Genomic DNA, 23,548 nt, shown 5'->3' with positions numbered 1-23,548 from the left:
TAATTGGAGCAAATACATCTCAAGAGGGAACAAAAGGTTTGCAGAGCGAGGACAGTAGTTGCTGTCCCTGCAAGTCGGGGACTCTTCATCTTGCAGCTGAATCAATACTACGACTAATTATTTCTGGTTATCTTTTATGGGTTTGTAAGACATTTCTTTTGTTCGGTGTAATAAAAAAGCCATTGTTTGATCAGTGACTGACTAATTATGATAAGTAATTTGAAACATTCTTGATGAAACTTGTCTGTTAATTAACATCAACAGCAAATGGAAACTAACAGGACAACAAAGTATTAGGGCATCCACTGTTCCCTGGAATTGATGCCTGCTGCCTTTCTGTGGCATGCCCAATAAACTAAAGCTGCCAATGGTTAAAAAATAACAAACAGGTGGGAAAGTCTGACTCACCATGGAGGAAAAGTTATTGTAAAGCTACACAAAGGAGTACTGAAATATTACAAAGGAGGGGGGTGGGGAAGAGATGTCAGCAGGTTGACTGATCCTACTGCATAGAGTAAGCAGAGTGGTTTCTTTCTTTCTTTCTTTCTTTTTCTTTAAAGCTTAATTCCTAAATACATTCATCCATGCTGATCTGAACTAAGATACTTTGGTAAATAAAAGTGTGGATCTATAAAATAGTAGTTTGGAATTATTGACATTGTCAAGCTATATTGTAATTATCATTAATACTGTTAATTTTTATCAACTCAATGGCTTTTTTTTTATGCTTTTAGATTTCTACCTGGACAAGGACTGGTACTATACCCACAGATAGGAGACAAATTGGATATTATTTGCCCCAAAGTGGACTCTAAAACTGTTGGCCAGTATGAATATTATAAAGTTTATATGGTTGATAAAGACCAAGCAGACAGATGCACTGTTAAGAAGGAAAATACCCCTCTCCTCAACTGTGCCAGACCAGACCAAGATGTAAAATTCACTATCAAGTTTCAAGAATTCAGCCCTAACCTGTGGGGTCTAGAATTTCAGAAGAACAGAGATTATTATATTATATGTAAGTATAATTCTATTCATTTATTTTATAGAAATTAGGATAAGCTAAATAGGTTTGTATTGATTTTTATTTCTTTAAAATTATTATGTGGCAAGTATTTGGTGAGAATCTTTGCTGAAAATTGTCCGTTTTTTTTGAAGAAACCTTAATTGAATGTGGGACCCTGTGCTAAGTACTCATTAAATATAAATATCTAAAGAGAAAAAATCTCCTAAAGTTTTTATACTATTGAAATAAATAGATATATATGAATATACTCAGCATCTCTACTGACAAAACCATTTTTAAGGACGATTGGTGAGATCTTGATAGGTGAATCTTGTGTGATGACTTTTCTCTTCATCCATCCATCCATCCATCCATCCATTGGCTCATTCATTTAGTATTTCCTCTGTGCCAGACACGGTGCCTAAGGGCCTGGGATTCAACAGTGAACAAGATGGTATAACGAATGGTACCCTTTCCACATGGAGGTATCGATCTCAAGAAGATAGAGCTCAGAGGTTCAAAAGATGGGGGTTATAGGCAAACCACAGTTATACATGGGCATGTTCAAACCAGATTTAGAAGAATGAGGCAAACTCTGGTTTGCTCAATGAATTACTTTTTTTTTTCCTATGTAATAATTTGACATTGTTTCAGGAACAGATACTGTGTATCCTTTGGGTGATATCTGAGCTACTGTTCGCTCATGAGGCTGTGAAGTCAGGTGAGACATCCCCTGGAACACATGCCTACTAGGTGTAGATCACATGCTGGCACAAAGCTAGGATCCCTCCAGGGCCAGGGTTTTGTCAGAGTGCAGTCTGAGTGACTGAGACTGCTCTTCATATCACTCAAGCAATGAAATATTTTCTTTTAATTTCTTTGGTGTAAAATTATACTGATACCTGGGTTGGGGTTTCCACTCATTTGTTATCATAGGCTTCAGTTCACCAGGGAACGCTGAACTGCTGTCCACGGGCTGCACTCTCCTGTCTCGTGGCGATCTTATTCAAACTCTGGCTTTCTCCTCCTACTAGCTGCTCTTTAGAGCACAGAATCAATAATTCACTGAATACCTATTCAGTGTTCAATAGTATACTACATTTTACTAGGTTAGTAATTAATACAAAGATGGTCATAGCTGTCTAATTATCTTGTGGTCCTTTGCTGTGAACCTGAAATGCCGCAGAGATTGAAAACCTATTTTTAAGCCAACTTGATACACAGAGAGTGGCTTAGCAAGAATAAGTAAAAAAGAAAAAGAGAAAGTGTTAAATTATAGATTTAAAGGAATAATTATCATAAAATGAAAATAAAAGTATTCTCAGGGATGAAACAAGCAGATGGGGTGGTAAAGTGTACAAAATAATAGAAAAATCTTTGGGAAAATAAAAGAGGTATTTGGTAAAATAAATGGAAACCTTAACCTTTTTGTAAGTCTAACAGTGTATTAAAAAAAAGAAAACTTCTGAAGTAAGACTCTACCGAGGACGCTAATGTTTGGCATACCATTTATAGGAACTGAAACTGACCTCCAGTGAATTCTTGAAGAAGGTCAATGCCCCGGGTAGGGTGGGAGAAAGAATGAGGAGGGTGCCTGAAGAGTGGGGCCCTAGAGTATCAGATGTTGCTGCAGTGTTAAACGTATGTCACTAGAACTGTGCACGCAGCCCGAGTCCACGAGCTAGCTCTTCCGTGGAGATAAGCCAACAGACCCAGGTTCTCTCCTGTAACTTTAGTTTATGACTTTATAAAGATGGCTTTGTAAATTCTAAGTTTCCACTGAGTGCAAGTGGGATTTCAGCAAACGTGGGTTTAGCCTTTCATCTGAAATAATGTACAAGAAATGCAAATAAATACATAGTTTATCAACATCTTTTTGTTTAATGTAGTGAGCATTTAATAACTACTTGTTATCAATACATGACAGATTTGTATTTAGAAGCACAACTTAATGTATAGTTATAATATTAATCTACACAATGATGGCATCTCACTTTTCTTTTTCTAAAAACTTATATTAGGTTCAGTAGCAGGTAGCTGAGCTGTGCTGGCCTCCAGAACTCTCCTTAGAATTATGATTTACAGTCCAAAAGCATGTGGTAGCCTGGGATAAAAGAATCTTTCTTAAAATAGAGTTGAGGGTTTGGAGTTGAAACAATGCGAGGCTGTTTGGATGCTGGCAGCTAGGTGACTGTCACAGGGCTAGGGAGAGGGCCCAGGGCGCAGGAGTTTACTGGGAAGTCCAGGGAGACTTGCAGCAGAGACTTGAAAGACTTCCGCCCCATCACAGACATAGGAAGACACTTCAGATACTGGGAAAATGCAGATGCTGGGGTCTCACCTGCCCTGCAGCAAAGCTCATTGAGGTACAGCTTTCCCTGGAAAGGAAATGAATGATGAGAAGAACAAATTTTAAAATAGTTTAAAAAGTTAATGTTGACTTTCCATTGCTTCTTCAAGAATCCCAAGATTTTTACAAGTCACTAATTTCCACATCAATACCTCACACACACACACACACAGAATCACACGCTACTTAAAACAGGGCTGTACTAGGTAGCATGATAGAAAGTATTCAGATTTACAAATATATATTTTTTTTTACATTTTTTTTTTATTTGTGAGGAAGATCAGCCCTGAGCTAACATCCATGCCAATCCTCCTCGTTTTGCTGAGGAAGACTGGCCCTAAGCTAACATCGGTGCTAATCTTCCTCCAATTTATGTGGGACGCCGCCACAGCATGGCCTGACAAGCGGTGCGTCGGTGCTCGCCCGGGATCCGAAACCCGGCCGCCAGCAGCGCATTGCACACACTTAACTGCTGCGCCACGGGCCCGGCCCCTACAAATATATTTTTAACACTTCAAATCACTGATTCACCTTGAGACAGTTAATAATATTGGTATTCGAGTTGCTATAATGTGTACAACGTATTCAACTCCAAATCTTAGTGTCTAGTTAGTGAGCACCTTCTTAACCAAGAGTATTAGTGTGAACATCATCATTATTGTGTGCTGGTTTCTTTCCATGGAAAACAAAAAGAGAAGTGATAGTGTGGAGTAGTGCTTCGTTCCCCCAGAGGGGAACGGTCCAAATTACCAGTGGACTGAATTGGTGTTACATAATTCCCTAGATGAACTGACTCCAGGAGCACTGGGCCAGCAGCCCAGAGCCCTGGGTTCTAGTCCTGTCACCTGAGCTTAACGAGAAAGTCACTTTATTTCTTTGAATTTTAATTTCTTTTCTAGAAAGTGCTTTTATTGTTATTGTTGTTGTTCTGGCCCTTGATGGAGTTATGCAGTTTCACGCCATTTTATGGTTGGACATACACATCCAGTATAGGACCTCTGGTTAATGTGTCTCTTCTCCAGTTGAAATGAACAGGATCTGCTGTACATTCTTTAAGGACATTTAATTTGATTTACAGTGTTACCAAATTAAAATATAGTCATCACACCTTTGAGTTTCAGAAGTAAATATTAATTTTTAATTGGAAGTGTATTTTTAAACCTACCCAGTATGCACTAAATTCCCTTAGGAAATGACATGACAAAATGATATGCATCCTCATTAACTCTTCTCATAGATGATTATTTGCTTTGACATGTGGCAAAATGATATATATGTGTTTTCTTAATGTTTAGAATTGACTTTTTCAAGTGACCTATTTCAGTAATTAGCCTTGGGCCTGATTTGCGTAATAAAATCTCCTCATGTTAAGTGATCCAAAAGTGGGGATGTTATGACCATTTGGTCTGAAAAAGCCCCGTGTTCTTCATTACATTCAGATTCTTAATTGCCTTAAAAACGTAGTAAGCATTTTACATTATCTATAGTTATTTTTATTATGTCTTTAAAATTTAAAAAAGCTTATGAAGTAACTATCTGTTCTGAAGTTGTCCATTTTCAAGGGAAGCTTTGTCTTAGTAAATACTCCAATTAATATTGGGAAAGCATTGCTAACTGCGTTCTCAGCCTTCATCCATATTTGTGTCACAGTTTTCTTGTAGACACTTTCTATGCTGGCTTTACAATTTCTTTTTAGAAGTGATAACCCCGAGCAGAATGAGTCAGCAGTTTTGGTGTGTTGACCTTTTGCAACATCTAACCTTATGAAGCTTCTGTGAGTTGGTTGTCCAGCCTCAGCAAAGAACCTTGCACGCTACCTACAAAGAGGTTTTCATCACACTACCAAAATTATGAGTCAGAGATGGATGAGAAATGAATGCCATTGTGTTAATACCTTTTAAGTGAACAGTGGCCATGGCAGAGCTGTTAGACAAGGAGCACCACGTGCACAGGGCACCTCCCAGTTTAGCTTTCTGTGGCTTTTATGTTATTTTTCTTCAAATCCGTAGCTAAGACATGGACTTGTGGAATGTCTAGAAGTCATCATTTCTAATGATTGATTAAAATTGTTCTATACTGTACCCTCTGCCGTGTTCACAGTGGTCATTCCGCAAGCTGCCCCTCCCTTTCCATGCCTCAAGTCTTCCTTGAGAAAAACACTAAATGAATTTGCATGAGTCACCATTTCTTAAGCCCTTCACTGGTTTAGTTCTCTAAGGCATTTTTTTTAATCAGAGCATATAAAATTGGAAGGCTCCACAGTCAGCTTTGCTATTTTTTAGGCATAAACTCCACTTCTGAACAAAATTGCAAAATAAGTCAAAATGCTTGCACACAAATATAATGAAACACTATTCTTAAGCAAAACAGAAGAACAGCAGATTCCATTCCTGTGTTTTTGTTGAGCATATATATATGTTTGTTTGTTTTCCTTTTGGGTTTTTTTTCCTTTTCTGTTTTTGACTTGCTAATCCTGGGGAGTAGATATGGCAATTGGCACTAAAATATGCTGAATGTACTGGGACCTCTTTCCCTAGCAAAATAGTTGTGGGAGCTTTCAAATGTCCTTTTCCATATAGATTTCTTTCAGGATATATAAGAATGTGTGGCCTCTGTAAAGTGATTATGTGCTGTATTTTATGAATTAATTTATGTGGTAAATGTGGCAAAGCTACATTTCCATCAAGTTTAATGATATGGCAACATCAGCCTGTCACTCATGTCCTCTGACTTTGGGGTGAGGATTTATGTTTGATACCTTGCATATAATTGCTGAATTCAAGCATTTAAGCACATTTTTACTTTTAGCCTACAGCTGTCATCTTTGTAAGAGAATGTTCATCAGAATCTTGGGTGGTTGCAGGATATATCTACACACCACTTAGAGCGACAGATCAACATAGTAGTTAAGAGTCTGGAGTCATACAGACCAGGGTTCTTGAATGCCTGTCAACAAGTAACTTAACCAGTCTCTGCCTCAGTCTCTTCCTCTGTAGACTGGGGGTGATGACAGTCCCTGCCTTCTCAGGTTGATGTGAGTTTAAATGGGGTAATGTGTGTAAAGTGCTTACTTCCATGGCTGGCCCCTAGTAAGTACAACGGAGGGCTGTCTTTGGGGCGGGGGAGGATGTCTGAGGCAGAAGACTGAAGGCAAACCTATGCTTTCCTGCAAGCTCGCTGGCGGAGAAGATGGGCTCAGAATGTATCATTTATTTCAAAAACCATCCATAAAATGAAACTCCGGAGAGTTTACAAGTTTCCATAGTGCTGCATAACTTAATTATAAGATCTTCCCTCTTTGTCTTCCTGGAGTGTTATAAAAATTCTTTTGTCTTTAGGCTCCCTTACCAAGAAACATGCATTTATGTATCTTTTAGTTGGTGGAATTGCCCAAGCTTGTTAGCAGATCCTCTTAAGACCCAAAAGAGACAGACTGGGAGGAGTCTTCCCTACATAATCATTTTCCCCACTTGCCTTTCACCAACCTGGCCAGGGCTTTTTCTCACTTCCCTAGTACACAGAAGAAGTGCTGTATTTTTATTGATAATTTCAGCAGCATCCTAATGTAGTATAAATATTCTTCTAGAGAAAAAAATGTGTCATAGTTGCTTTGTCCCTGAGACTAGCTGGAAAAGTACATCATTTCATTGTCTGATAATTAGAAGAATCGTTTCTATTATTTTTTAACATAATGTGAAATCCTTTTCTGATTGTATTGAAGGCTCTCCCAGAGTGTATCAGTAAGGCTCCTTGTTGAATTTAATATGAATAAAGCTTGCATTCTTTACCCTTAAAGAATAAAGTCTCAGCTTCTGCTTAACTGGTGATTGTGCTGAGAAACTTCTGGCCTGCGGGTCTAATGGACTCCTTCCCATTGGGATATTCATCCCAGACCCCTCGGAGTTTAGGAGGATAGGGCTGCTGTGGGTTGAAACTCTGTTCACATTCACTGGTGTCACCTAGGCACTAGTGACAGCTTATCTCATTTAAAGCTAGACAGGACAGAGAGAGTCCTGTGAACGCTGTTCCTTATTCCCAAAGTAACCAACCAAAGAATAAGATGACTCTGGTGCTTAAAGCTGAGGGGAGAAACTGAAAACCTCATATGCAAAGTAAGAGCAGAGCAAAAGCAGATGAGAAATGAAGGAGATCACTTGAAAAAGAAAAAGAATTATTTAGGAATTGCTCAGAATAAAACTGCCTTCACTGTTTCATGCAATACATCTCAATATCTTTAGCATCTATATTTATAGCTTTCTAAAAGTTCACATAGGTTTATAAATACTTAAACAATATTGGAGACCTAATACAAGCATGAGAGAGAACAAGTTTCTTTCTTAATAACCTTTAAATATTCATCATGAGGATCAAAATGTAAAGCAAAATAAAACACTTTATAAAATAACCAAGAGGCATAGACAGACATGAAAAGATTACTTGGAGAAAACTTATTTGTAGAGTTCTTAAGAATCACACATTGTTCCTAACATTCTGAAATCTCAGGCTGGGTGTTTGATCACTTAGGGGCAAGTGTTATGGCCTTGCATACTTTGTGTCACTTTGCAGTCTCCAAACACAGGCGATAGAGGATTTTTTATCACTGTGAGAAAACTGAAGCTTAGAAAGTGTGAGTAGTTTGGTAACAGTTCACACAACCATGAAATGTCGGAGTCAGAACTCCAGCCAGAGCCATCGGACCCTTAGATCAGCGTCATTAGTTTATGACACTGCCTCCTGGGTCGCCACGCACGTAAATGCATACACAGCGAGAGGAAAGATAGTATAGTACCTATTGCATCACACACAGAGTACAGTAAAGAGAGTGTACGTACACCATGTCACATACACAGTGACGGGAGAGAGAGGATCGTACATACACAGCAATGACAGAGAAGCTACGGATGCCTAATGAGGTCTGTGCTTGTATCAGACGTGTTGGGCCTGTTGCCCTGTCCTATGTAGTCTAAGATGTAACTAACTTCAGGCGTGTTCCCAAAGTTGAGCTAAGAAAATCCTACAGAGCAGTAGGAACGGAGAAAGGGCCATTGGGAAAAGGTGGTTGTAATAGCAATTTGTCAGATCTTCTGAATTTTCTTTTTCTTTTTAGATCTACCATCTATTAATCAATTTCATTTCTTCAATAAGACTATGCTATTTTGTGTTTTTAAAAGGTTATTAAGTACTTTGAGCTCCTTAATAGAAAGTTGCAAAATAGTAAAATTAGAAAAATAAAAAATCTCTCAAATATACAAATAGAGGCAATAAGAGACTTCAAATTTCCTTAGCCAAGTACAAGTGCTACAGTTTGGATGGATGGATGGACGAACGGACAGACGGACGGACAGACAGACAGATGGGCAGACAGAACCTCTGGCAGGGGCATAATTGATCACTTCATGGAGGAGCCAGACTAAAAGACAGACGTGCTTCGCAAATGACTTTTTTTTAGTGAGGTAGCCCAGTTTTCTTTCTCCTAATGTTAAGCCTGGAGATGAAGGTATTCTTTTATTGAAGCAAACATGTGGAAAATTGCTCTGGATTCTTTGAGTACAGGACATGTCCCCTGAACGGAATAAGGTTCATGTGTAGGGCAGATTCAGACAGGGCACTCCACTGGGGTTACCGCTGGTCTCCAGATGGTCAAAGCAAATAATGTTATGTCCATCTAAACTATTATGCCACGAGAGTGGCGCCTTTTCTCATCTGCAATGTTATATTCTAAACTGTCAGCAAACATTAATTCAGTCACTGGTGAAGTCCTACCACCCAGAGATGAACTCTGTCTCAGATGGATGTTTTCCACCTCAGTGCTGCGGTCTCGCAATTACTGGGTCATTAATATCATTGCACGCCATTAGTGACAGTAGGATGAGCAAGAGGTTTGTGGCTGTGCGCCCTCCCCACCATGAGCTTTTTACTCTGACTCTTTGCTGTCCAGATATTTCCATATCTCTACAAAGATATTTTAGTGATTAAGACACTTAAAATCTGGGGAGTGGGCAGTAGAGAGTGTGCTAGAAATAGTTAACTCAAACACATGCTTCTTCATGGTTTGGAATATTTTCCTTAGATATTATCACTATCTCTTGACTGGAAAGTCTCATTTTTAAAAATCTGAATGCTAAAGTAAAGCTAATATAGACAATAGGGAATTATGTTTTATCTTTAGAACTCTTACATCATTCTTGTTTTGTTTTTTTCATGTGAGTTTGGTCATTATATTGAAGTGGTCATCTGGCCACCTATTTTTAAAGCACAATTCGTCTTTCTTAGTAGGTTTTGGCCCGTATTAAGGTTGACTCTCATGTGTAAAGGCGATTTTTCTTTTACCGTTGCCTATCACATTCTCACAATGTTAACTTTGTCTAAATCACTGTGACAATAAGATAAACTCTAGTAAAGCATACTAAATGAAAAGCTTTTTTATGAAATCATGTTGAAATTTTTTTACCAATTGAGAGATTCCACCAGCATAAATCATGATAATTTTTAGCAATAAAATCTTAGACGTTGAAAGGATGTTCTCCCTCAACAGAATTCATTAAAAATCAAGACACCAAGGTATTGCAAGCAATATTTTGAGGGGAAATAAAGTAAACCACTCTGTAAATAATCTCATGTGTTTAAGCATGCCTCTAGTAAAAAGAGGGGCAGGTAGTTTGTTGCCAGGACTGTTTGATCTTTCTCAGAGAAGTGTCAGTGTACCGGGTTGAGCCTGGAGGGTGTTTCTTTTACATCTTCAATGACTGTCGTTTACTTGATCTTTGTATATAGTTCTTAATGATTAAAAGATTTTAGGGCCCGGCCCCATGGCCTAGTGGTTAAGTTCGGCATGCTTCACTTTAGCGGCCCAGGTCTGGTTCCCAGGCGTGGACCTACACCACTTGTCGGCGACCATGCTGTGGCAGTGACCCATGTACAAAATAGAGGAAGATTGGCACAGGTGTTAGCTCAGGGCAAATCTTTCTCAGCAAAAAAAAAAAAAAAAGATTTTATGGTTAAACTATGATAGAATGTCTTATGTCCTAGATGTGGTGTTTATTACTTTATATTGTTACTATTCTCTTGATAGGTTGACCTCCCTCAATGTCCACATCTCGTTTGATATATGAGATATGGTAATATGTATTATATTGGCGCCTTAAGACTCAGTTCTACATAGTATTCTCATATCTCCCCTCTTCCCAAAAAAGTAATATAAAGTGGCAAAGTAGTATATGTCAAGTCTTTCAGTGAACACACAAACAAAACAGTTTACTAAACTGTTTCAAGGTTGTTACATTTTTAAAAACGCCTCATTTCTGAACTGTCAATAGAATATCCTGTCATTGGTCATGATGAACATTTGAAATTGAGGAAATAAAATTATATGGTTTTATTCAAGATCATCCATTTATACTCAATCCCTGGTATCTTTACTCATATTTGAATGCTAGAATACAGGCGGGAAGGTCTAAATTGTGACTCATTTTAAAATTCTTTTCCAAATCATTCTATCTAGGGGAGAAACTAATTAATTGTGTTGTACAGAAGTCACTGGGTCTAAGCCAGTTATTACTGCTTAATGCATGATTTACTGCTTCAAAATTTCAAAACACAACCATAGTGATGTGGGTTTAAGTCAAGTGATTCTTCTCATCACACTGTAACAATGTTTCCTTGGGTGAGAAACACACGAATCCTACATCTAGTAGCTTGTACAGTGTTTCAACTGTGAACAATTCCCCACACTGAAATCAGTTAAGCAGATGTCCGTGACAGCCATCTCATCAAGTAGAGATTTAAAAAAAAAATGAAAACTTTCTGTGAATGTATGTTTCTTTTTGAAAATATCTTCCTTTGTATTTTTCTTTCTTCAAATTGAGGCCATTTTAAGAAGTATTTATAAAACTTTTACTCTAAGGTTAGGCATTATGGGATGAAATGCCATATTATTTGAAATAATGCTGGACTTTTTTTGATAATACGCCAAGCAAAAATAACAAGGCCCTTGGAAAGTCATGATGGAATATTCCTCATTTCTTTCCCTGTAAGTCCACAGAGCAAAACACATAAAAAGGAAGAAGTTAGAAGAAGTGCATTTTTCTTCTTCCTTTTGGCACATTATAACAGATGTTTGTTTCAGAAGTTTTTATTAATTAAAGGAAAAGGCAGGGGGCCGGCCCCATGGCTTAGCGGTTAAGTGTGCGCGCTCCGCTACTGGCGGCCCGGGTTCGGATCCCGGGCATGCACCAAGGCACTGCTTCTCCGGCCATGCTGAGACCGCGTCCCACATACAGCAACTAGAAGGATGTGCAACTATGACATACAACTATCTGCTGGGGCTTTGGAGAGAAAAAGGAGGAGGATTGGCAATAGATGTTAGCTCAGGGCTGGTCTTCCTCAGCAAAAAGAGGAGGATTGGCATGGATGTTAGCTCAGGGCTGATCTTCCTCACAAAAAAAAAAAAAAGAAGGTGAAATCTATAAGATTGACTGGGAGAGCAAAGGCGAGGAGGAGGTGTCAAGGATAGCAAGTTTAAAAATAAAGGAAAAGGCATTTATTTTTGGCATTCAGTGAACATTATCATTTCCACGTTTAGAATTTTTCTCCCAAGTTAGTATCTTAAAGGATAATCATGATACTCAAGGTATTAAACTACACTGAGTTCTAGAAATTGGATCCCTGTTTCTGTAGCACATATTTTGAATTTGCACCACACATTTTGAATTTGAGTGGATGTCAGGGTGTTAAGTAGATCTTAGCTTCCTGGATATATGTTCACATATTAAGTAATTACATTTTTATCAGCCTCCTTATTTTTCAACTTACATATCTCATTCTATTTTTTTTTTTCTTTTAGACCCTCACAGAGTTGCTAGCCCTGGTAGAAGAAAACAATAACCTAGTTTGTATGTCATGTTTTTTTTAACGTCACTTGATTCTGCTTCTTTTAGTTCCCCAGTTGGCCAGGTAATAGGCTTCTGGTTCTTCAGAAGTCTGTGTTGAGCTTAGGGAAACTGATACGTAGGAAGGCTGCCCTAAGAAATCACAATTTTGGGGGCTAGCGTGTGATGACATGGTGGAAAGGAATACAGTCACGCGTTACTTAACAGGGGGGACACATTCTGAGAAATGCGTCCTTAGGTGATTTTGTCGTTGTGCGAACATCATAGAATGTACTTAGACAAACCTAGATGGCGTAGCCTACTACGCACCGAGGCTCTATGGTACTGATCTTATGCGACCACCATAGTATATGCGGTCCGTTGTTGACTGAAACATTGTTAACGCAGCGCATGACTGTAGTACAAAGAGGATGAGATTGATAGAGGATTTTCATAAAATGCTGTTTGTTTCCTAATCAAATAAGAGAGAATTATGTCATGGGCAGCTTTATATAAGGACAGGGTTTTTATTCTTACTGGAAAACTGAACTCTGTGGCTTTCCTGACTGTGTATGCTTATTATCTCTCTCCCTTTGGTGCACTTCTTTGAGGTTGATAGAAATATTTGGTTTGAGTGTCCATTAATCCCCCACCCCATTCCAGCCCTATCCCAATAAGGTACATTTTAAAAGAATTTGAAATATCCTCCATAGTACCAGTATATGTTGGTGTTTCATTCTTTCCATCATAATCTAAGGATTTTCCTTCATAGTGATGCTATTGTTCTGTAGAATTTTTTTGTGCTGCCCTCATTCTTAACCTCTGTGAATGGGACCCATATATGGGCACAAATCCAGCAGTTGAATTCTCCATCTGATTAGCACAACCTACCGATGCGATAGACTAAAAACAGCCACGATCCAGTGCAGCAACTTAGTCTCCTGGGGTGCAGAGCAATAACAATCAAATGAAGACATGTGAAAATGCAATATTACTTCCTCTCCGTGGGCACCATCTAAAAAACACAGCCAGAACTATTCTTGCCCTTTAGTCTGATTTACTCACTGGCTCTCCTTTTTTGTAATAACCAGTGTACTGTTCCCAGTGAGTACAAACTGCAGATAAATTCGTGTGCAAATTCATGGGAAACCACAGATGTTGGCTGTATAGTTTTCAGATATTAAGAGAACTTGCGGGCGATGTGAACTCAGGGTACTTTTTTGCTGAGCGATGATGTCCACCCACTGAAGGTCAGGCCCTGGGGGAACAATGCAGTGATTTCAGGACACTCACTACAGGCAATTAGATCCCTGAAGCAAAGGCTTTTAAAGCAGGCTATAAAATGCCCATGTGTCTTTATTAAACCTATTTCCTAACTAGATGGAGAAACTTTTCTAGTAATTTTTAATTTTATAAAGTCTGTTTTTGCCCTGGGCCCAGGAAAAAAAACTGTCTGGGCACTAAAAGCTTTGGTATAACAATGTTATTTTTTCTCTCTAAATGATTAAATGCAATTTCATCCATTTAGTAATGCCGTGTTTGTGGGGGCAATAGATAATGCTGGTAGAGAGACATCAGGAAAACTAAGTATAATTCAGTAACAATTTATTTTTACTCTAAGTTAAAAATTCCCAATACATTCAAGTCAACAAGAGAAATAATCACAAAATTATCTTCTGAACTGGAAATAGATTTTATTCCCAAGCATTAGCAATTTCTTGTTGTTTTTCAAAGTCAGCTGCTAAGCCTTTTAAAGCTTGTTGGTGACTAGCTGTTGTGGCAGAAATCAGAATATTAATCTTGTGGCTTTATTTCAGAGTTCACTGCTCAGGGCGGGGCAGGAAGCCCTCTAGAATTAGACCCACACTCCCTGATAAGGAGGTCGTAGGGAAGGGAGAGGTTAATTTTCACTATGGGGTCAAATATAAAATAAGTTAAAGTCACTCCGAATTATTTTATAATTTCTATAAAGTTTACCTTCTGAAGATTCAGTTGGTACTAACTTTATTACAGGGTTTTCCATGATTGACAGCTTAGATCATTCCTAACTTAGGGCAAAAATCTTTCATGGCAGAACATCTAACTGTATTTTCAGTTTATCCTCTTTTTAAACAGCCAAGTGTCTGGGATGCTATTTTAACTTTGGTAATGAATTTTTCAATATCTTCTAGTAGCCTTTGCAACTTGCAAGTTGACTTAAAGGGGAAAGAAGCAGCATCTGGAATGTAGTGGAACAACCGTCTTCACTCACAATGTTCTGTCCCTTGACCCGCCCTCGTCCTTCACCCGACTCTCCCCTAAACCAGTAGCCTCTGGCGTCCCAAAACTCTGCAAAGGCAGCATCTACGGATTTCCCTCGCTGCATCTCCAAGGCTTGAAGGCTTTTTTCTCCCCAAAGAATAAAAAATTTTCAGCCATTAGAGATGCAAAGGAATTTCATTCTCATGCTACACAGTTGTCCTACTTTCTTAGAGTCTGTGGATGTTAAATTATAGATTGCCATTTAATTTGAATACTTAAGAATTCTTTGCACTTGGGGATTATTTGGACATCATTTGGGGTAAACCTGGGGAGCTCTGCACAAAAGGCATTGGTATTCAGAAAAGGCAATGACCTGCAAATTAAAATCAAAAGAACAAGTCACTCAAATTATGTGCACCTCTTCTGCTTCCAATTGGCAAAGTATAAGTAGCCAGTAGTTTCTGCCTCTGCTGGTGCAGTTTTGAATTATATTTGCCAGCGACTCTTCTGCACCAGGCCTTGTCTTATCCTTTCTGGTATTCATTTATTTATTTTTTTCTTTCAGACCTAAATTGTTGAACTTTTTTCCTCAAGATTAAAACAAACAAAATCTATATTCTTCCCCCTTTTTTTTTCTGTGCATCAGCCTTCAGATCTTATTTTTATCATTTGTCAGCTTAGTTAGTGTCAAGCTTTTAACAAGAAAAAGTTAGTCATTTAACTTGGAGTTTGGGTACACTTTGGCATGTGGGTGCATTTATGTGTATATGAATTAGAAAGCATTGAGATTCCACTTGAATTAAGTAAACTAAACTTTGAAACCAGCAGCCAAAAAAAGACATCAGTTTTCTACTTTTTTCTGTATGAAAACATGTCCTAATTTTTGAGAGAGATCAAATGAGAAAACTCTAAATAATTAAGTGAAGATTATAGAGCTGCTCTGAAATTATCCAAAAATAGTGCCCTTCATAGATATCCATACTGTTCTAAGCCTTTAGGAGAAAAGGATAGTTTGAAATTTAGGCACATATTTGGAGAAGGATGAAGAAATGAGGAAAAAAAGATGATTTTTTTTTTTTTAGGTTCACAGAAGCATGCGAAGTTTTTAGGTATTTGTTTTAACTTATCTGCCAAACATTTTTCACAGCAATCTACCAGAGGATACTATCTACTTTTTACCACCCAAAAATTATTATGGCAATTTTTGCCGAGTTTCCCAGGAGAAACTCAGTGTCAGCAATAGCAAAAGAGTGAGATATGATTGTGAGACTGGGAACCTAAAGGAAACACTCAGATAAGCAAAGAGATATTTATACACATAAGAGGCAGCCATTGTTTTTAAGGAAAACAGTGAAAGTAAAAGTTGGTAACTCAAGAACACAAAGACAAGTAAATAAGTGATGTGTTTTCCAGCTCATATAATTATCTTTGGTGTGCATATTTCTATACATGCTGGTAGAGCCTGTTTGCTGACCCACCATTTGGAAAACAAATAACCCATTAAAAGAATGTCTTTTGGATTTATTTTTACCAGAAAGTCTGTCCCTTTTTCAGTCCCCTTAAAAGTATAATGTTGGTAGACAAGACTTTGGTTATCAAAGTAGAAAATGATTTATACTGCAGAAAGGTATATGAAACACTTCTGTTCTTTGCCCCTTGAACTTTAGAGGAATGAAAACATCTAGCACTCTCCACTTTCTTTTCTGGAACTTGACCTGTAATGTAAATCCTGTTCCTCAGCAAAGTACCTGGCAGCCTATATTTTTACAGCTTCAGTTAACCACGCTATTCAGAAAACTCACCGTCCTAAAGAGATAGAACAATAACGTGTTTAAACAGAGTAGAGCATAGGCTGTGTAAAAAAAGACTGAAAATGGTCGAATATTCTGCCCTTCCTCCTTCTCTCCCTCTTGAAGTGGAAAGGTAATGAAGTTGGTGAGCATGAGGCTGGTGGCTGCTGGAATCTCACCTTGTATCTCAGGTTGCCACAGGACCCTAACAGAGCAGAGGGCCTGTGTGGTCCCCTGTGTCCATCAGAGTTGTCCTACAACAGGTAGCTTGTTTGAAGAGTTTGACTGAGGTTGATCATGGTAATAACAACACACTCGTTCTTTCTGGTTTACATTGGTTTACAATATGATGGAGACAAACTTCAGAATTTGAAGACCTGAATTGTAGTACACTTCTTAAGCTCAAATGAGGCTGGGGAAAGAAGAAAAGGGGTGTGGGAGTCTCCTCTCTTAATGTTTACACAACTTGGATGCTTGACAAACAGGGCGCATCAAGCTGATTGTTCCTGAAGCAGGAAATCTGCAGTAGAGGAAGCAGGTGTTGTGTGATGATTACCACGTTTTGAAATGACTGTATTAACTGTTTTGCGCTGTGGAGTTTGACCCCAAAAGAGTCAGTAAGCTTTTTGGAAGATACTGTCCCTTTTATCTATAGATTAAATCAGTTGATTGTGAAGGAAGGAGAAAGTACTTAAGTAAATTTGAAACCAGATAACATACATGCGGCAGTCTTGACAGGATCCATTTTTCTTTATTTCTTTTTTTTAATTTTTGGCTTTCAGCATCCCATACGTTCAGAGAACTTGTGACTAAGAGTGAATTCTTATTTTTCAAATTGTTTTCAGACATTTCATGTTCATGTAAACTTGGCTTATTGATTTCCTGATTTTTCTTTATTTTTTTGTTTTGTCCATTTTATTTTTAATCAGCTACATCAAATGGGTCTTTGGAGGGCCTGGATAACCAGGAGGGAGGGGTGTGCCAGACAAGAGCCATGAAGATCCTCATGAAAGTTGGACAAGGTAAAGACCATCTGCTGCTTCGTGAAGCCACTGTAATCTGGTTGAGCCCCAGCTAGTGTGGCGCCAATGTTGCTAACACTCACCTTCATTCATGCTTCTCTTTAGTTTTGAAAGCAAACCTTTCTCTGCACCTTGAGCCACTGACAGATTTCCTCAAGTCAATGGAACAAACGTCTTATATTAGAGATATCTCTAAAGGTTAAGGTCAGCCAGGTAGACTCTCTATTGCTATATACGTATATATATATTTTTTTTTTCTTCTTAAAAGCAAAATACCTCTTTGGTTCAAAATTAAAATATCCAGAATGAAAACTAAATTTCTGCAGTTTCGCCCATTTCTGCATCTTGACTACAGAAGACTTTTGTTTGCTGAGCCTTTTCACGTATAGATAACCTATTGTGCAGAAAGAATTATTCTTCTAATTAGAAGTTGGTATAGTAGTCAATCAACTCGCTCAGTTAAATTGAAGTGTCATCTGTAATGCTCTGCCTGCCAAATGCAAGAATCCCTATAGTTTCCACAGATGGCCTCCCAATCTAAACCTCTGAAATAACTAGTGTAACCGTTTTGTTTTAAAAGGAAAATTATATTCTCGTATCTCACAGTACTTTGCATAAGGAATCTTATGTTCATTGCTATTCATGCCTCTTGAGATATATATCCAGCTCCTAAAGCTAGAACTTATCAGATGTCTGCGCTGTAAGTAATCATTTATTTTTCGTATAGATGCAAGTTCTGCTGGGTCAACCAGGCATAATGATCCAACAAGACGTCCAGAACTAGAAGCTGGTACAAATGGAAGAAGTTCAACAACAAGTCCCTTTGTCAAACCAAACCCAGGTACAGCAGCATGACCTGTGTGTGTAGGTTGGTGTGCACTGTACACTTCGTATCTCAAGAGGTGGCACAGAATCAAAGTCCTCTGACACCAGTGGGGTTAACTTGTTGTTACCAAAGTCAGTAATCTTTGCTCTCAGTTGGTTATTATTAATTAATAAGAACAAAATAATTCATTCCCACAAAAGTCCTGCATTCAAAAGAGTAGAATTCATCAGATTTAAGTGCCATTTATTAACACTACTCTCTCAGACCAAAGTTGTTTTCATTGGCTGACACTTTATCATGCTGGTTGCAATACTGGCTTAAAGCCCATGTTAATGTACGTATAATTAATGTTCTAATCCCTAATTATATCTAATCCACAGAAAGCCTGATTGATTCTCTTCTGCATTTTAGATGGTAATGTCTTAAAATATTGCATAATGCCATGTTTTTCAGGTGGTTATTGTCAAAAATTTTTTTTCACTTTAAAATAAAATATTAAGCAGATCCCTGGGAAAAGTTTAGAATACCAGATAAAACCAGCTATCATTTAATTTCATTTTCTTAACAGTCTTTGAACAAATAGCTATGTATTTGTTACCATGCTAATGAATGTTTTATATGGTGGCTGTTGAGCCGACGTCAGCAGTTTTGTATTAGGACATGTAGGCCTGGTTGGTAGTCATGTGAATTTAGCATCTGCAGAATATTCCATCTCTTTCCAAGTGTCAAGGAGGGAGGTTGTTATTTCTAACTTTCAATGACAAGATGTGTCAAATTCTTGTGACAAACTGATAAATGGATAATATAATGATGCCAGGCAATTTTTTAGTGCTTAACATTTGGGTTGGCAGTCTGTTCAGTGTGAGAGTTTCTGCTGCCTTCCAAATATATTTTAAGTGTAAATCAAATAATACAAACGAGTTACAAGTAGAATGTTTTCCCAGGCCCCATCACTCCTTTCGCATGCTTGTGCCGTTCTGCCAGTAGGCAGGGCTTGTCTTTAGAAGGCAGGCTGTTGGGAGGCCGGTGAAGCCACTGTACCTAGAGGGAGGCTGGAGAGCAGGACAGCATGGGCAGTGAGCGCTAACCTGGAGAGCTGGCTGCTTCCTTATTCCTCCCTGCCGTGGCCTCGGGCTGGCTGACATGGGTTCAGACAGGGCTGGCTGTCACGACCCATCCACGCAGCTGCTGGATGGTGATATCTGAAAGGGAAACCATGGGTTTGGGAGCAGCAGGAAAGTCCGACCTAGAGTCACATCTCCTTTCCTATCCATCACTGACTTCTGCTATTTGCATTTAGCTATTAAATGAGGTAATTAGTACATCGAAGTCTGGCTGCCAGTAAACTCTTTGGCCCTGCTTAGTTTTCACATTTGAAGGGCCCTAAACGCAGCTCGTCAGCACTTGGGACGGCGATGACCGTTCTGGTTCTTCTGTTCTTCCTCAACTTCTGCAGGTTCTAGCACAGACGGCAACAGCGCCGGACATTCGGGGAACAATATCCTTGGTTCCGAAGTGGCCTTATTCGCAGGGATTGCTTCAGGGTGCATCATCTTCATCGTCATCATCATCACGCTGGTGGTCCTCCTGCTGAAGTACCGGAGAAGACACAGGAAGCACTCACCGCAGCACACGGCCACACTGTCACTCAGCACGTTGGCCACGCCCAAGCGCAGTGGCAACAACAACGGCTCGGAGCCCAGTGACATTATCATCCCGTTGAGGACTGCAGACAGTGTGTTCTGCCCCCATTATGAGAAGGTCAGCGGGGATTATGGGCACCCAGTGTACATAGTCCAGGAGATGCCTCCCCAGAGCCCAGCGAACATTTACTACAAGGTCTGAGACTTGGCAGTGCCTTCGCTTCCCCGGAGGAAACTTACTGTCCCGCTGCCGCCCAGAGGGTTTGATGACCCCCTGTGTCTCGAATGGACTGAAGCACAGCGGGGGAGAGGGAGCACTCCTTCTCAGAAGAGCCCTGTTGAGTTGGACAGCTTACCTAGTCTGTAGCGTTTCGGCCGTGGTGATACAGATGCTCACCGACAGCTGGAAGACTCGTGTAGAAGATGCCCATTCGGACTGCGGCGCTCGCCTCACACCGCTCATCCTCGAAGCCATGGGCTGTAGTCACTCAGGCCTACACAGAAGCCAAGGGAAGGCAGAGTGGTGGGTGGACGAGAGAGAGAGCTGTGAGCATCCTGGGAAGGTGCCCCAGGATGCCACGCCTGGAAACGCCGTCTTCTGCCTCGGGTGTGTACCTCCGAGGTGCATCCCGGACTTGTCGCACAGACTCTGGCTGACTGAGGCTTTAAAGAGAGAGCTCTAGCTTCTAGTCCTCACTGTTGCACACACTCCCTCTGTTATCCAGGGCTCTGCAGTACTTCACATGAGATTTCCTCACTCCACATTCTGCATCACTAATGGAACACTAATGTTTGGAGTCTCCGACTCCATCCATTTGCAACAACAGCTCCAACTGAATGGGTCACGCATTTATAGGAATTGTCTTTGCTAATGAGGAGCCTTCCAGCCAGACACTAGGCTGTCAGCCGAGGAAGACTAGGAGCCTGTGGAAGGGGGTAGGCCGGGGGAAAGGGCTGTCTGCAAATGCAGTTCAACGCTGCTGCCTCTGAAACCGAAAGTTGGAGGGAAAAACCCAATTAGGTAGCACAGCACTTTGGTTTTACTAAGATTCTAAGAGGCAAGTAGGAGACACGACAACACGTGGTGGATTAGGGTGCATTTGAAGGAATTCACTATCATTATCAGATAGCAATGTGCAGGAAGAAAGGTAGTCCCTCTTCGCTGGGAGGCACAAAGGGGCATTGTTGGTAGAGGAGCAGGCTGGGAGGGAAGGGAGAAAGTAGGCCGCTGGTGACGGATTCAGGCAGGACTGTCGTGGTACTGGCAATAAGATGTACAGCTCCGAAGCTGTAGGAGAGTCAGTCTGCTTTGGATGACGTTTAAAGCAGACTCAGCTGCTATACTTATCACATTTTATTAAACACAGGGAAAGCATTTAGAAGAATAGCAGAGAGCCAAATCTGACCTAGAAGTTTAAAAGCCAAAGGTCACACAGGCTGTAATTCCATCATCATTGAAGTTATTAAAGAATTCTCATATAGAAAAGGTAGGTCAGATCCCTGTCCCCACAGTGCCCCTCCCTGCCCTCCTCCCTGATGGAGCCCTACGACCCTTTGGTTTATGGCGGTGCTGTCCCGGCTGCGAGGCCGCGGGGTAGGTACTGAGTGAGGCCACCGCCACGAAGGGGCTCTGGGTCAGGGTGAAGCACATATGGCAAACCTCTTAGAGTCCTTAAGGCAGAAATAAATTATGATGTCGAGGGGGAGAAGGAAGATAGGGCGTATTTATAATAGCTATATAGAACACAAGGGATATAAAGTGAAAGATTGTTACTAATATATATTTTAAGATTGCACACAATACACACCAGAAGATGTGAAATTCATTTGTGGCAATTAAGTGGTCCCAACGCTCAGTGCTTTAAAAAAAAGAAAATTGGACAGCTACTTCTGGGAAAAACAACATCACTCCAAAAATAACAATAATGAGAGCAAATACAAAAATAACCAAGCCCTCTGAAGGCATCTCACGTAACTGTAGACTAGGAAATGCAAGTCCCAATACCAGGAAATCGATGTGACTGCATCATATATCTAACAATGACAAGATGTTCCGGCATTTATTTTCTGTGCTGTGTTTTCCCTTGCCTTATGGCTGAAGTGTTCGCTAGAATCCACCGGGTCATATGGAGGGGGTTTCAGCTGAAAGTTTAGCTGTAGCTCCCTCCTCCCTCCCCCTCCCGTGCCCCCTCCCTTCTGGGAAACAAAAAGAGTAAACAGGAAACCTACTTTTTATGTGCTATGCAAAATAGACATCTTTAACATAGTCCTGTTACTATGGTAACGCTTTGCTTTCTGAATTGGGAGAAAAAAAAATGTAGCAACAGCATTTGAAGGTTCTCAAACCTCCAGTGAATACCTGCAAAAATGAGTTGTCACAGAAATTATTCTTCTCTATTTCCTGAACCTGAAAATGATGTTGGTCCAAAGTGCGTGTGTGTATGTATGAGTGGGTGTGTGGTATACATGTGTACATATATGTATAATATATATCTACAATATATATTATATATATCTATATCATATTTCTGTGGAAGGTTGCCATGGTGACCAGCCACAGTACATATGTAATTCTTTCCATCACCCCAACCTCTCCTTTATGTGCATTTGTACAAGATTTTCTTGTAAGCCATCAAAAATTACCTTTAGAGTGGGGGAGAGGGGCAAGAAGGGGAAAAATGGGAAATAGTCTGATTTTAATGAAATCAAATGTGTCTGTCATCAGTTGGCTACATTTTGGTTATATGCTAAACTGTGAAAAATCAGATGAATTGATGAAGAGTTACCTGCAACCAATTGACAAGTGTTCTGTGCGTCTGTTTTGTGTCTGGTGCAGAATATGACAATCTACCAACTGTCCTTTTATTTGAAGTTGGTTCAGCTTTGGAAAGTTACTGTAAATGCCTTGCTTGTATTATCATCCCTAGTCACCTGACTTTGGAATTTGCACCATAATGTTTAAGTGAAGATGCTGTAAATAGGTTCAGATTTTACTGTATATGGATTTGGGGTGTTACAGTAGCCTTATTCACCTTTTTAATAAAAATACACATGAAAACAAGATAGAAATGGCTTTTCTTACCCAGATTGTGTACATAGAGCTATGTTGGTTTTTTATAAAGTCTAAGCAAGATGTTTTGTATAAAATCTGAATTTTGCAATGTATTTAGCTACAGCTTGTTAAACGGCAGTGTCATTCCCCTTTGCACTGTAATGAGGAAAAAAATGGTATAAAAGGTTGCCAAATTGCTGCATATTTGTGCCGTAATTATGTACCATGAATATTTATTTAAAATTTCATTGTCCAATTTGTAAGTAACACAGTATTATGCTTGAGTTATAAATATTTTTTTCTTTCTTTGTTTTATTTTAATTGCCTGTCATAGGTTTTCAGTCTGCTTTAGTTCCACATTAGTTAGCCCCCAGAAAATGAAATCCGTGAAGTCATATTCCACATCTGTTTCAAACTGAATTTGTTCTTAAAAAAATAAAATATTTTTTTCCTATGGAAAAAGTGCCTTCAAAGTATTTTCCTTTCCTTCTTTTTTCTTTTCATTTTTCTTTCTTTTCTGTTTGTTATTTTAATCTGCCTTCTACTCTGGTTCTCTGTAATTACAGTTATCTGGAGCCTTCTGCCTGTGGGCGTCTGTGTCCGTTTTTTCAAATCAGCACATGCGCATAATGTGAGTGTTAATCTTGTGAAGAGCCCATTGGTCTCCCCATAAAACTGCCGAACTCACGGTTCACAAATAACATTTTATCATAAAGTTTTATGAAACCCTAATCATCCTGAACAGACAGTG

General features: G+C 39.4%; 1 protein-coding gene across 1 annotated transcript in view; it reads left to right on the top strand.

Moving 5' to 3' along the window:
• EFNB2 (ephrin B2) overlaps positions 1 to 23,258 on the top strand; it is a 44,931-nt gene extending 21,673 nt beyond the window's left edge. The window contains exons 2-5 of the mRNA XM_058548462.1: positions 735 to 1,018; positions 17,184 to 17,276; positions 18,004 to 18,117; positions 19,559 to 23,258. Of these exons, the coding sequence (XP_058404445.1) occupies positions 735 to 1,018; positions 17,184 to 17,276; positions 18,004 to 18,117; positions 19,559 to 19,947 (880 nt within the window). The 3' untranslated portion in view covers positions 19,948 to 23,258. The remainder of the gene's footprint in view (positions 1 to 734; positions 1,019 to 17,183; positions 17,277 to 18,003; positions 18,118 to 19,558) is intronic.
• Positions 23,259 to 23,548: the final 290 nt, after the last annotated feature.

This window comes from Diceros bicornis, chromosome 9, assembly GCF_020826845.1.
Source record: "Diceros bicornis minor isolate mBicDic1 chromosome 9, mDicBic1.mat.cur, whole genome shotgun sequence".
Lineage (NCBI taxonomy): Eukaryota > Metazoa > Chordata > Mammalia > Perissodactyla > Rhinocerotidae > Diceros > Diceros bicornis.
This window is presented reverse-complemented; position numbering and strand designations above follow the sequence as displayed.